Source organism: Lindgomyces ingoldianus (genome assembly GCF_010093535.1).
Source record: "Lindgomyces ingoldianus strain ATCC 200398 unplaced genomic scaffold BDR25scaffold_17, whole genome shotgun sequence".
Classification (NCBI taxonomy): domain Eukaryota; kingdom Fungi; phylum Ascomycota; class Dothideomycetes; order Pleosporales; family Lindgomycetaceae; genus Lindgomyces; species Lindgomyces ingoldianus.
In genome coordinates this window covers 1,118,512-1,132,844 of record NW_022985178.1, presented here as the reverse complement: position 1 = coordinate 1,132,844, position 14,333 = coordinate 1,118,512, and the positions used below count along the sequence as shown (strand labels likewise).

At 34.0% G+C, this 14,333-nt stretch overlaps 1 protein-coding gene across 1 annotated transcript; it reads right to left on the bottom strand.

Moving 5' to 3' along the window:
• Window positions 1-11,918: 11,918 nt before the first annotated feature.
• Window positions 11,919-13,739, bottom strand: BDR25DRAFT_303976 (NAD(P)-binding protein). Its single transcript, XM_033690114.1, has 5 exons — window positions 13,297-13,739; window positions 12,882-13,199; window positions 12,585-12,768; window positions 12,434-12,477; window positions 11,919-12,373 (listed from the first exon to the last, which is right to left on the bottom strand). The coding sequence occupies exons 1-5, from the start codon at window positions 13,689-13,691 to the stop codon at window positions 12,211-12,213; spliced, it is 1,104 nt and encodes a 367-aa protein (XP_033547378.1). The 5' UTR covers window positions 13,692-13,739; the 3' UTR covers window positions 11,919-12,210.
• Window positions 13,740-14,333: the final 594 nt, after the last annotated feature.

Sequence of the window (14,333 nt, the reverse complement as noted above, 5' to 3'; positions counted from 1 at the left end):
CTACTTTTTCTACACTAATGCATTCCTAACAACACTACTTAGACGCGCTAAAAGAACATTAGATACAGCTTACGCTCTAAGCTTTTAAATAAGACATAAAACTCTTAAAAAAACATGTTGTAGCTATGTATAAAGTTCTATAAAAAATAATAAATAACTATAGCACTAGACAACCTTTATAAGCTAATTCTACAGCTAAATTACAAAGGCTAGGTAATAAAAAGAAGTAAGTAATTATTAAGACTATACTTAAGCTATATGCGTAAGAAATTTCCCCTTAGATAGCATTTATAGCTAATATAGCTAATTCTTTGCGCGCTAAGCATAATCTAGGCTATGTTAGTATAAACTAGCTTTATATGTTTATAAAGTGTTATTTAGAGCTTAAAGTAACATTTAAGCGTAAGTATAACTATAAGAGAGCTTTTTATAACAGTTCTAAGGTAATTTAGAGCAGGTTTAGCCTTATAGAGAATATTAAAGCTAAGTATAGCATCTAGAATAATAACACATACAGCTTTAGCAAGATAGGCTTTATAATTAGCTAAATATTTTTTAACTATACTTACACTTAAAACTTTACTTTAAGCTCTAAATAATGCCTTACAAACATACTAGTCTAGTTTATGTAAATATAGCCTAGATTATGCTTAGCGCGTAAAGAATTAGCTATATTAGCTATAAATGCTATTTAAGAGGAAATTTCTTGCGCATATAGCTTAAGTATAGTCTTAATAATTACCTGCTTCTTTTTATTACCTAGCCTCTATAATTTAGCTGTAGAATTAGGTTATAAAAGTTATCTAGCGCTATAGTTATTTATTATCTTTTATAAAACCTTACACATAGCTGCAGCATATTTTTTTTAAAAGTTTTATGTTTTATTTAAAAGCTTAGAGCATAAGCTGTATCTAACATTCTTTTAGCGCGTCTAAGTAGTGTTATTAGGAATGCATTAGTGTAGAAAGGGTAGTTTAGTAGGGTCTTAGCAAAAGTAAGCAACTTAGGTGTGTGAGCAACTCGCCTGTGAAGTACGTTATAGGCTTATGCACTTTATTAGTGTGCACTTTTTCCTTTGCCTTCTTTCTGTTGCTACGTGCTCTAAACTCCTTTAGAACTGTTAAGCGTAGGCTATCTTTAACTATAAAAGTACTCTTATGCTATACCTGCTTTCTTTTATGTAATTTATAACATGTAGCAGCCTTATTTGCTGCTTTAAGCTTAGTAATGCGCTTTTATGCTAACATAAGCTTATGCGTAATTATAGCTGCACTCTTTAACACCTTTTTAAACGCCTTTACTACTAAAGTTAGTAAGCTATCTATATGCCTTTAAATTCTTACCTTTACTAGCGTTAATTATAACCTTAATTTAAGAGTATTACTTAGTGTTTAAGACTGCTAGGGCTTGTTGTTAATAGATAGTAGTAATAGAGTGTGTAACTAAACTTTAAGGCCTATTATAACTTATTCTAGGTTAAATAGGACTAATCTAGCGCCTTAAAACCCTCCTTAGATATTACTAGAAGTAATTATAGTGTTAAAGGTGTGTTTAAAGCATAGTAGAAACTTAAACTTTATAATGTAAGTAATTTAGTTATATATAAGATCTTTAGCTTAGCGCCTGTACACCTTCTTTAAAGGCGTAAAACAACCTATATTAAGTAGCTGTAAGAGATAAGAGAAGTAAAAAGGTATATAAAAAGTAATAATTTTTTTTTATAATATTATTAAAACTTAAAGGTGTTGTAGCTTTTATAGCTGTTAATAACAAGCAGCTAGTACACTCTAATAGTACGCCTCTCTGTATAGGCATTAAAGTGCTCTAACTACTAGAAACTAAGCTTATTTGTTGTCTAGCTGCTTTTAAAGACTATAATAACCTAGTTCTAGAGTAAAGAGTCCTTCTTATACTAAGTAAAAAAATAGTAGCAGCCTTTAAAAATAATAAAGAGTAAAATAGCCTATTTTATAGCATTAATGCCCTAGATAACTATTATCTACTTTTAATTACTCTATTAAATTAACTTCAGCTGTCTATATTACTTTAAAGCTATAATAACTGCTCTAGTTAATATTTAACTTATTATAAAGCTTATCTTATTAAAGTTATAGGTGTCTTTGTCCTAGATGCTGTACTTAGCTTTTATGTTAGCTACTAGCTAGAAATAGTCTTGTATAACCTTAGGATCTTTGCAGAGGGCTTTTTTATAGTTATACTTATAATTAAACTTAATTTTAAGCTTAGGGCAATGCTTAATAAATGTGTCGCGTATACAGAGAGCCTTGGCTGGGGCTCGGAGCCTGGGACTGGGGCTCAGAGCCTGGGACGCAGCTTAGGATCTGGAGATATTATGTTCTAAAGCTTAGTGTATATAAGGAGAGCCTTTAGCTCTCTTAGATAGGAAAGTTACTTTATCTAATCTTATAAACAGCTACTGCTAGGCTATTTTATTCTCTACAGTTAGAGGCCTAGCGCTTTAAGAACCTAGAACAATTCTCTTTACACAACTATAGCGCTAGTAAAAGCTATTTAGAAGCTTTATTCTTTATCTTTACTTATTCTTATTGCCTTCAAAGCCTATGTTATAGCTAATTAAGATGCTCTTCTCTTAACAGGAGTATACTAGCTTAAGGACTACGTGAGCTAGCCTCTCTAGTTTATCTAGCTCTAGTTCTATACTCTTAGTAAAAACCTATAGGACATGATTAATCTAGATAGACTAGACCCTCTAAATCCTATAAACAGCGCTCTAGAGATGCCTACACTTAGAGTAATTACTGCTAAGAACTCTCTAAAGAAGGCTAATATATAGTACTAGACTAATATTACTAAGTACTAAGCTTAATTAAGCAACTAGGCTTCCTACGCAACGCGTCTTTAGACAATCTAGAACTAGGTTAATGCAACTGTTGCACTAGAGCTTCTAGGACCTATAATAATACAGCTTATATTAGAGAACTAATCTACTCTATAAGCACTTATATAAGCCTTAAAACAAAAGCTAGCACTAACAGACATAAGTATAAAAAATCTTATATAAGTAAAGTATAAAGCTTACCTTACTAAGGTAAAGTATAACACTATAACCTTAAAAGCTTAGTACTAGCAGTGGCACTTTTTATACACGAAGGCAAGGACCTATAAGATTCTTAATGTAGAAGGCTAGCTAGCTGCACAAGACTTCCTAGACGCTCTAGCTCTAAAGCTTGCACTAGACTAGGCGCGCTCTATGCACTAGAGGGTTATAGAGGCTAGCGCACTTAGCAAGAAGCCTTTAATAATTTAGGAAATTAGTAAGATCTTTTTAATAATGCTTTAAAAGCACTCCCTGCACATAAGCAACTAAAGCATAGGTATATTTACAACACTTAGTAGATAATTAGATAATAAGTTAGCCTAATTTATTTTAGCCTAATTAAGCTACTTGTGCCTATGCAGAGCTTTAGAGTAATCCCTTTATTTATAAAAAGCAGTAGACTGTAGAGACTTTATGTTAGTAGTTATTAGAAAGCTAAAGACGCTTAGTAAAACTACACACTAGAAGATCTTTAAGAGGCTTAAGTAAGTGCAGTGTAAAAAAGTAAAAGCTATACTGCTTAAAAAAGGCTGTGTAATTTTAGATAGAGCCTCCTCTACTTTAAAAGCTATTAAAGAATTAGATAAACTAGCATTTCTAAAAAGCATTATTGCTGCACTTATTAACCTAGCGCTTTTAGTAAAACTAGAGAAGCATATAACTATAAATTTTAATTCTTACCTACTCTCTATAAGCACAATTCTAGATAATAAGAGTGCTACGCACTTAGTAAATAGTATTAAGCTGCGTATACCTAGGTTATTTAAAAAAGCTTAAAGTTTATATATAGTAAAAGTAGGCACCTAATTTAGAGAACAGGAACTAGAAAGCTTAGAAAAGTGTTAAAAAAAGTATAAAAAAAGCACATAAAAGATCTTACACTATAAAAAGTAGTTATAGTAAAAAGATTTTATGTTAATATTATTTTAAAAGCTTATTTAAGAGAAAAAGAACTATAGTATTTAAAACTTAACTGTACACTGCGCATAGGCACGCTAGAAAAAAATAGAGTACTTGCAACACTTTACTAAGAACATAACTTTATGTTTATTAAATATAAAGCTGTCTCTTTCTACTTACTAGTGTACAGTGTACTCTTAGATTGCTAACACTTATAGACTACATTCCTACACTTAGACTTAGAAGAGCTTTAGCATGCGCGCGCAGGACACCTAGGCTCTAAAGCTCTGTAGGCTCTAGTTAAAAGCGCAAAGAACATATAAATAATAGGTATAGAGTAAGTCTGCTATAAGCACTGCGCAACAACCTACGCTAAGCGGGTTATATTAAGAAGACTAAAAGAGTGTTACAATCCTTGCTCTGTTAAAATAGTATTTTCAGGAGCACTACAGCCTGTGATTATGTTAGAGCAAAAGGGGAAGGACTTAGCTTAATTAGGTGTACAGTCTGTTAAGCAGAGTATGGGTAGAGCAGAGAAGAGAGAAGGTAGATTGTGGTTTAACCTAGCAGCTGTATAGGGAGCTGGTAAACTAATCTAAAAGGATAGAATAGAAGGTATATGTGTTGCAATATATATAAGGCGGCAAGATCTTTGTTAAAAAGGTATCTATACCTCTTAGTCTATTATGTAGGTAAAGACTAAATAGTAATCACAGCCTTCTAACTATAGTTGTGATTAAAACTATATACATAAGGTTGTGTGCAACTGCATGCAGTTGCATGCTTACTTTAGCGTCTGTTAGTAAGCGTTTAGTTGCATGCCTATGCATGCAACTTCCTATTAGACAATGCATTCCTCTATGCATCTGTCTAATTGCCGGAGCCATTCCTCTTCTGTCGTGTCACGTGACTGGGCTAGGACAGGGTTAAGAACTTTCCATCCTTGATTGTTTAAACTGTGGGGTACCGCTAATTAGTTGCTTACAATCCAATCGTGGGTTGTAACAAAGAGTAAGCTCCCTGCCTATTCTAAAGAGTTGCATAGAACATGTTTAATATGCTATTAAAGCGCAGCAGAGCTCTATAGATAATAATTATTAAGGATAAATATAGTAGTAAAATTTTTTTATACTCTCTTTAGGCAAAAACACTCTTAGAAATCTAGAGAGTAATAGAGAACTTTAAGAGCATAGTGTCTAATTAATATAAGCTCTAGATTAGCAAAATATAGCAAGATAATAACACTACTACACTCTTTTAGCATAGAAAGTTAAGGTATAAGCTTTAAGTAAAGAAATTTAGCATTAATATTAAAAGCTTTTTACTATACACTTATAAGCTAAATAAAGCTGCAGAAAAAGCTAAATAAGAGATAATTATAAAGTTTATTAAGATAAGAAGCAGCGCAGGACTTCTTAAGAAGCTCTAGCTAGAAGTAATAAACGTAGTAACATAGCTGTACAATATAAGCCTGTTGCACATATATAACCTACACTTACTAAATAAAGTCTTAGATAGGTAGTTTACTAAATACTTTTAATACTATAAGCTAGAGCAGGTAAAGAGTGCTACAGCTAATCTAAGACCTAATTAGAGCAGGATATACACATACAGCTGTCACGCTTACCTACTTAATAGGGAACAAGGAGCTAGGCGTTAGAAGTAAAGCTTTAAAGTAACTCTATAGAGCTACATAGCATATCTTGTAGGCTGCAGAGCCTTAAATATCTATAAAATATAAGTTTTATTACTTAACTAGGTAATTACTATAATAAACATAGCTTTTAATAAAACACACTTTTATAAAGATAAAAGTAATAAACTAATTCTCTAGAAAAAAGCCTTTAAGATTATTAAAATGTTTAATAAGTAAAGTAAAATTTATAATATAAAAGAAGCTTTTAAGCTTTTACTTTAAAAGTTAAATAAGTAGTAAAGTAATATACTAAATTAAAAGCTCTAAAAGTGTAAGCTTAAAAGTATAGAAACTAAAAAGCTTATTAAAACTTAAGTTAGCTAGCTAAAGAATTAGCACTTAAAGGTAAAAGTAACTATGTAGGTAATAAGCATAATAAGTAAGTTACTAAGAATTTATATAGTTTTTAATAAATGTATAGCACTTATTACTTTAGAGCTAACTTCTAAGCAAGAGCTTATAAATAGCTCTATAACACGCCCTATATAGGGTAGGCACAAGCATACTAGTAATCCTTAAGAAGTGCACTTAACTAAAGAAGTAGATTTACTAGGCTTATTAAGTTAAATAGCTAACTTACTAGTTAAAAAATTAACCTTTACCTTTTATACTAAAACATTGTTCTCTATAGCTTTAGTTAAAGCAGGTAAGGCACTCTTTAAATATGCGTATAATAAAAAGAGCTAGGGACTAGCCACACACATAAGCTAAAAAATATAGAGGTAAGATTCTAATAACTTAGGTAAGCTTAGGGGTGCAGAAAGCAGAGGTATATATATAACACTTTTAAAAAAAAAGTAGTGTACATATTACTCTAGTTAATTTAAAGCACTTTTAAATAAACTTTTTTAAAGCATTTATTACTTATAATAATAAAGTGCTTAAAACACTATATGTAGTGTTTTTTATAGCTACTTTCTATAAGCAGCTTTAACTAAGAGCTTATAAGCTTCTAAAAAAACTCTTAAAATAAAAAGATTTATATAAGCACTTATATAAAAATCTTTTTAAAATCATAGTATAAAAAGAAATAGCTACTCTACTTAAAAAAATTACTTAAAAAAATTATATAAACTAAAGCAACATCTAAGCTGCTTTTACTAAAGTAGGTATTTATATATAAATTTAACTAAAATAAGTGTTTTGCTAAATGTAAAGCTTATATTTATATACATAGTAATTTCTAGAGTAAGAACTTGCTCTAGTTAACCTATGCTGCTACTTTTGCAGCTAGATTCTTCTAAATAGTAATAGTAATAGCAGCTTAATTTAACTTAAAAATTAACTAATATAATATTATAAGCGTGTTTCTAAACACACACTATAAAAGTAAGCTAAAAGTAATATGTAAGCTTTAAAAAAGCTTTATAAAGCCTAGCATATATGTTAAGCTTCTCTAAGCCTTATATAAACTATGTAACTTGCTAATCTTATAGTACTAAAAGCTCTTATAAGCTTTTTAGAAGCTTAAGCTTATTTTATTTAAAAAAAACTATGCTTATTTTTTAACTATAATTACTATATCTTACTTCTTTTTTATCTAGACAACATACTTTATATTTATTACTATAATAATAAGTTAAAAGCTTCCTAATTACTTAATGTAATTAAAAAAATATATAAGCTAAAAAATTAAAAGCTATGTAAATAGTTTTTAAAAATTAAAATAATTAAAAATAAAAACGCTAGAATAATCTAGCTAGTACACAACATATATTTTAAAAAAGTAGTAAAGAAGTTTAACTTTATAAAAAGTGTGCTCTTTTTAGAGACTCTTCTACTATTAGAAGAGCTTATAAATAACTAGGGATTAGCATTAAAGCATAAAATTAAAGAATACTAAGAGCGCGTAGGATTAACACTCTACATTATAATTATAGTGCGCCTTAATGTAGCGTTTACAGCATTCTAGCTCTCCTACTACCTAATAAACCTAGGAAAGCAGCACTTCTAGGCAGTAAACTAGGTAATTATGTACCTATACTCTATAAGGCAAACAGGCATATAGTATAGAGCACTAGAAGGCGCGTAACTTATTATGTGTAGAGACATGTTTTTTACTAATTATATAAAGACTAGATAATTATCTTAAAAATATATTATCTTACTTTTTAAAAAACTAATTTTATAAAAAGTAGCTTTTTAGCTAATAGTAACTATGTTTATAATAAAAGCTAAGCTACTTACTCTAGCGCACATTATAAAGAAATTACTAGCTTTAAAACACTTTTTTAAAGAGCTTACTCTAGAGCTAGGCACACTATAGCAGATCTACTGTAATAACTAGCAGACAATCTAGTTAGTAGTAGAAAAGAACGCCTAGATAACTACCTACCTGCGCTACATTAATATCTAGAACATGTAGCTGCGCTAGAAGCATGTAAAAAGATCTTTTAAAGTGCGCTATATTAAAATAAGCAACATGCTAGTAGATAGACTTATAAAGCACTTACTAAAATAGTAATTTAAGCACTTTAAGCAGCTTTTTAACTTTAAAGACATGTAAATAAGCTTCTAAAAAAAGAAATTATTAATTATTAATAGTAAAGACATTTTTACACTGCTTAAAAATAAAAAAGCTATTTACTAGTAAAAACACTCCTCTATGCTATAAAGTTTAAGTAGGGATTTAGTATATAAGATGCGCAAAAACACAGAATACTTAAACTATAAAAAGATTAACAAGCTTACTTAAGAGCTTCTTAGCGCGCTAGCAACACACTAGAAGCCTAAAGGAAATGTTACTTTATTTTTTTATTTTTATTTTTTTATCTTTTCTAATTTTTTTTTTTTTATCTTTTCTACTTTTTTTTATCTTTTTTTTTTTTTCTTTACTACTTTTTTTTTAAGCAGAGCTTAAAAAACTAGCTAAAGCTAGAATGCAGCCTATAGCCTATTAGTCTAATCTAAGGTATAATGTATAATCTCTGCAAAGAAGCTTACCTGCTTGTCCTCTGCAACAAAAGCTGCAATAAAGCGCCGCGCATAGACAACAGCAATAGGGGGACTGCAAATAGGTTAAAACTAGATTACCCTACACACTACTGCAGGGCTTACAGGGGCAGGCAGCTATGCCTAGAGAAATAGCGCTAACAGCGTAAACTACTAGAGGCAGAATTATAGCACTTCTTACTAAAGCGCCCTGCAAGCGCGCTCTTTATGTAGCCTAGACAGGACTGCGCGCGGAGCGCACCAGGAGGAGGCCGGCAGGGGGTGGTGGGCGCAGGGCGACGGGGGGTGGTAGGCGCGGGCTTGCGGGTACGCGCAGGGCGGCGGAGGGTAGTGGGCGCGGGCTTGCGGGCGGAGCAGCCCTGCAGAGCGGCGGCACGCAAGCAAGCAGCTCTTTTAGCTTTATTAAGCTATAAATGCATGTTAGTAAAGATTATAAATAAGTTTAAAGTTATTTTTAAAGCTTAAAAGCATTAACTTACACATAGTATGTTAGTTAGATCTAAAGAATAGAAGCTTAAAAAGTAGAAGAATTTATTTACCTTTATTACAGTAATTATAGCACGCATGTGACCTACGCTGCCTAGGGAAACAAGCATTGCGCTGCCTAGGGCAATAAACACTAGAATCACTAAGGACAACAAGCACAAACACAGGGTAAACGCCTAGCGCTGCTCTAACAAGCTAAGGTAACGCTCTACGCAGGTGAGCTGCGCAGCAGCTCACCTGCGTAATACTTAGCTTTTATATTAGCTACTAGGTAAAACTAGCTCTAGATAACTTTTAAATTTTTATAAAATACTTTTTTATAATTATACTTATAATTAAACTTTATTATAAACTTAAGGCAGTGCTTAACTTATATACTAAGCTAGTTTAAGCTAACCTAGCCTAGATTACGCTCTGCGCGTAAGGAATTAGCTATATTAGCTATAGCTATAAGCCTAGAGAGAAATCTGCGTGTAATAAGCTTAAGTATATACTTAATAACTACTTTTTTTTAAAGCTTGGTTAGATTTCTTAATTTAGGCTAGCATTTTACTTGTAAAGGCTGTCTAGCACATTAATTACTTAGTGTTATATAAAAGACATTATAAATAGCTATAGTGTATTATAAAAAGAGTTTTAAGTTTTATTTAAAAGCTTAAAGAGTAAGCTATATTTAACATTCTTTAGAAGATTTAATCTAGTGTTGTTGTTAAAGCATTATGTAGATAGGTAGAGTGTAGTAGAGGCTTAGCAAAAGTAGCTAGCTAACCTGTGTGGCTGGCTAACCTGTTAGGTATGTTATTAGTAACTATAATAAGTTAATAAGCTTTAAATAAGTGTAGTATATTTTTTATAGTAATCATAGTATTTTATTAATATATAATAGGCTAAAAGAGATTTTCTATAATTTTTAAGTAAAGCTTAATAAACTTTATTAATAATAGTTCTTATTATTCTTACACTACTAATTATAGTCTGCCTTGTTCTTTTTTTTATATTAGTGCAGCAGTTTAGAACACAGTAGGTTTACTTAGTCTTAAGTAGGTTTTAGTATAATAATATTTAATGCTTTAGTTAGTAACTTATTAAGTGTGTTTATATTACTTACTTTAAATTAATAATAAATTTTTATTATTCTAGCTAGTTTTTACACTTTTTGCTGCTCTTGCAGCTAGGCGCAGGCTTCTGCTAAAGCCTAATTTACAGGGGTAGACTGTGCGTTGCTTAGTCCTACACTAGCCCTTTTAACCTTTTCTAAGCCCTAATTACCTTCTAGATAGCTTAATAACCCTAATTTATAAAAGTTTTTATTTTTTTTTTACTTATTTTTTACTTTGTTTTTTTTTATATTAGTGTTAACCTTAGTTAAGTATTACTAGAAGTAGTAGTCTTAGCTACCTTTTTAAGTAGTTTTAAGCACTAGTTATATCTAATTCTTCTCTAGCATTTTGCTTTAACACTATTATATAGGAATGTTGCCCTTAAGTAGTATGCTAGCTTGTAGAGTAATTTAAATATAAAGATAGAATAGTAAGTAGCACAGATAGCACTAAGAGCACGCTTTTAAAGAAAGATAGAAGTGTCTTATAGAAGAGATAAATTGCTGCTAAGCCTTACTTGTTAGGATTTATGCTTATATACAAAGCACAGGTTATATAACCTCTAAACAGGTTAGGTGAGGCCATACTAGCCTGTTCTAGGACATCCGGCCTTACATAGAGCAGGTTGTTATAGGCTATAATAGAGTTTGTTAGAGTAGGGTCTTAGCAAAAGTAAGCGACTTAGGTGTGTAAGCAACTCGCCTGTGAAGTATGTTATAAACTTACTTCATTACTAGTAATAAAAAATAAAGGTGTAACAAGTGTTAAAAAAAGTATTTTTTACTTTTAAAGCTTACTTTATTAGTGCTACTGTTAAAAAGTTTATATTAAAGTTAGAATAGTTCGTCTACTTATAAAAGAAGATACAGCTTAGCTTAAAAGTACTAAACTTAGAGTTTAAACACACTTAAAAGAGCTTCTTTAAAATAATAGTAGCCTACTTAATAGCTTATAACATAAAACAAAGAAACACTTTTATTATTTTAAAGTAATCTATTAACTACACAAAACATTTAATGTTAGACCTATTATAAATTTGTCTTAGAAGGTTTCTAGTAATACACCTAAGACAATATACTATTCTAGTGCACCCTAACCTGCACCTATGTTAGTACCCTAGTCCACCTAGTCCTATAGGTTTTTGCTAAGAGTATAAAACTAGAGCTAGATAAACTAGAGAGGCTAGCTTATATAGTCCTTAAGCTAGTACACTCTTATTAAGAGAGAAGAATCTTAATTAGACATAACATAAGTATTAAAGGTAATAAGAATAAAAGAGCTTTTAAACAGCTTTTACTAGCGCTATAGTTATATAAAAAGAATTATTCTAGGTTTTTACAGTGCTAGGCCTATAACTATAGAGACTAAAATAGCCTAGCAGTAGCTGTTTAGAAGATTAGATAAAGTAACTCTGCTATCTAGGAGAATTGAAGGCTCTCCTTATATACACCAAGCTTCGGAACATATTATCTCCAGATCCCGAGCCGTGTCCCAGGCTCCAAGCCCGAGCCAAGGCTCTCAGTGTACGCGACACCTCTTAAGCTAGATGCAAAAGCTAAATGTGCAGTAGTGACTATAGTACTAGTTAGAAGCGCAACTCTAGGCTTATCACTCTTGCATAAGCGAAGAAGGGGTTGTAGGGTAAGCAAGTTAACAAGGTATTAAGATCTAAATAAGGTGAATTATACAAGTGTATTGTAAGGTCTAAGGAGCTTGAGAGAGCTCTGGGCTGACTATATACTGTACAAGAAAGCAGGTAGTCCTAATGAGTGAATAGTGCAGTACATGGGTATGGTATCGCGTGAGACACGTGTGACATCTAGATCTGTTGATCTCTTGGGTTCAATGTGAATAGGCTTAATGTAGATATCAGTTCTTACATATGAGAGCGATCCAAAAGATCTTTCATCCACGGAAACACCATTGTATACCTAAGGGTTGCAAAAGAAATGATAACTCAGAACCTCAACGAACGGGAAACCAAACTTATTAAGCCGTCATATCGAGCCTTTCCCCAATGTATCCATGGCGGGCTGGCACATCTTATCTAGACTAGCCTGCAGTCCCGGCACGTTGGATTTCAACTCATCGATTACCTCCTTCCACACCTGTTTCTGCAGTGCCCTTGCCTTGTCACTGCCGATTACGGACTTCGCTTGCCTATAGACGCTTCATCAGTACTCTATCCAATAGTCACCACTTAGATGTGTCATGACATACCCGCGATACATGTCGGGCGTCATCCAGTAATTGAAGAACTCGCCCTAAAACGCACATGGTTAGAATGGATTCCAATGCTCAACACAGAACAAATTTGTTTGACTGTCAAGAGCGTGATTTGTGTACGTGCGCTTGGGTAGCTAGTACTCACGTGATTCTCCTTCGGCTTCAGTGCGGCCGTGACGCAGATTCTCGAGCCCGAATCGGCAGTTTTGGCGGTTACAAACAGAGTTAGCCAGACACCGATCGCGTGGATCCACGATCTCGTGGCTATGCGACGGCCAATATCGGTTTTGACCATCCCGGGACACACGCTGTTAACAACGACGAGAGGACTAGCAAATCGTTAGCAACCCAGCATTGTGTCAGCTGTGAGTATCGATGGGGATTTTTTGGACTAGTTGAGGAAGAGATGGGAGATGAATGGGTTCAAGGGCTCATGTCTTACTCGCCGTCCGGCCCTCGGGCCAATTCGCTGATACCCTCGATCGTGTACATGAGCAGAAGCTTGCTAATGTTGTAGTTCGGCTGCGTTTCCCAAAATCCGCCATCCCAGTTGTCCTTGCTGGACACCTGTCGCAAAATGCCGTCCTTTTCCTGAGACCACCTGACCAGTGGATCGATGTCGTTGTAGAGATGGTCGCGCGAGGAGACGAAGACTATATGCGCTGGAGACTTTCTATGACTCCGGGCTTCACGCATCCATCCTAGCAGAAGCAGGCTGAGGAGAGTCGTACCGATGGTGTTGATTTGGATTGTTCTTTCCCTAGACCACCTGCGCGTTAGACTGATCGAATTCCGGTCCAGGCTTACCATATAGTGAATAATAGGGTCAGGGGAGAGATGAGCGCCGTAGTACCTACCAACCTGCCTCACTTTGCTCCCAGTGAGAATTCACCATGCCACCGTTCAGGATCGCTACATCTAGCGCGGCAGGGTCGGGGAGACTGGTTTTCAGCTTGGCCATGAAGCTGGTGCACGATTCGTAGCTTTCTAAGTCCAGCTCAAGACACGATATGTCGCCTTTGTAAGAGGGCCCCACCGCTTCTTCTATGTGCCGTTTTGCAGCTTCCCCACGAGATGCTACGCGGGATGTGATGATGACGCTAGCGCCGAGGGTCGCAAAGTGCACGGCAGCAGCGAGCCCAATACCAGTGGAAGCACCGGCGATGAGAACTGTCTGCCCGTCGAAGGTCCCAGACGGGGGCAATGACACTGGCACGAAACGCCCCACGAGCCGTTGAAAAGGAGCGTCCATGGCGTCTTTCTGTGCACAGAGTTTGTGGAGATAGCTCTTGGGTGAGTGTCAGGGGAGTAAGGATAAGCATGGGCAAGACGAGCTTACTTTATGGCGACAAGCTCGGTTACAAGGTGACACAAGGCGGGGGCTGTACACGTCACGTGTTGGAACGTCACGTGACAGTGCTCTCCGATCAGATACTGCCATCTTGGTTATGTACTTGATACTAGCTAGGATGGGAAGAAAAAAGATGTATTTAAAAGTAGGGTCTAAACTTATATTATTATTTCTATTAGCTTAGATTAAAAAATCTGTTCATTTCTAACTTATGTACTATGCATAACTATAACTATTTATTTTAGAATGATAAATACATAACTAACATAGACACTATATATATCTTCTATAAAAAATTACACTCCTAGTGTAGACTATCTACTGACTTGAGTGCACCAATATGCATGGGGTTTCTACTGACCTACACCATTGAAGGGAACTTTTGAATGTCTGTCGGAGACGGAAGAATGCATAAGGTAGTATACGGTAACCAGGATGATTAGCATGGATATGTAGCATTTACCTCAAGAATAATAGGGGGATGGGGCGTATGCGAAGCGCCCAATAACCGGTAAAAAGGGAAGAATGTGCCAATAACATGGC

Excerpts from the sequence above, each read along its gene's own strand:
- BDR25DRAFT_303976 (XM_033690114.1), bottom strand. The coding sequence starts at position 13,691 with ATGGACGCTCCTTTTCAACGGCTCGTGGGGCGTTTCGTGCCAGTGTCA. Across the intron at positions 12,478-12,584 it reads TGAAGCCGAAGGAGAATCAC|GGCGAGTTCTTCAATTACTG; the intron begins GTGAGTACTAGC and ends TGTGCGTTTTAG. Across the intron at positions 12,374-12,433 it reads ACGCCCGACATGTATCGCGG|GCAAGCGAAGTCCGTAATCG; the intron begins GTATGTCATGAC and ends AAGCGTCTATAG.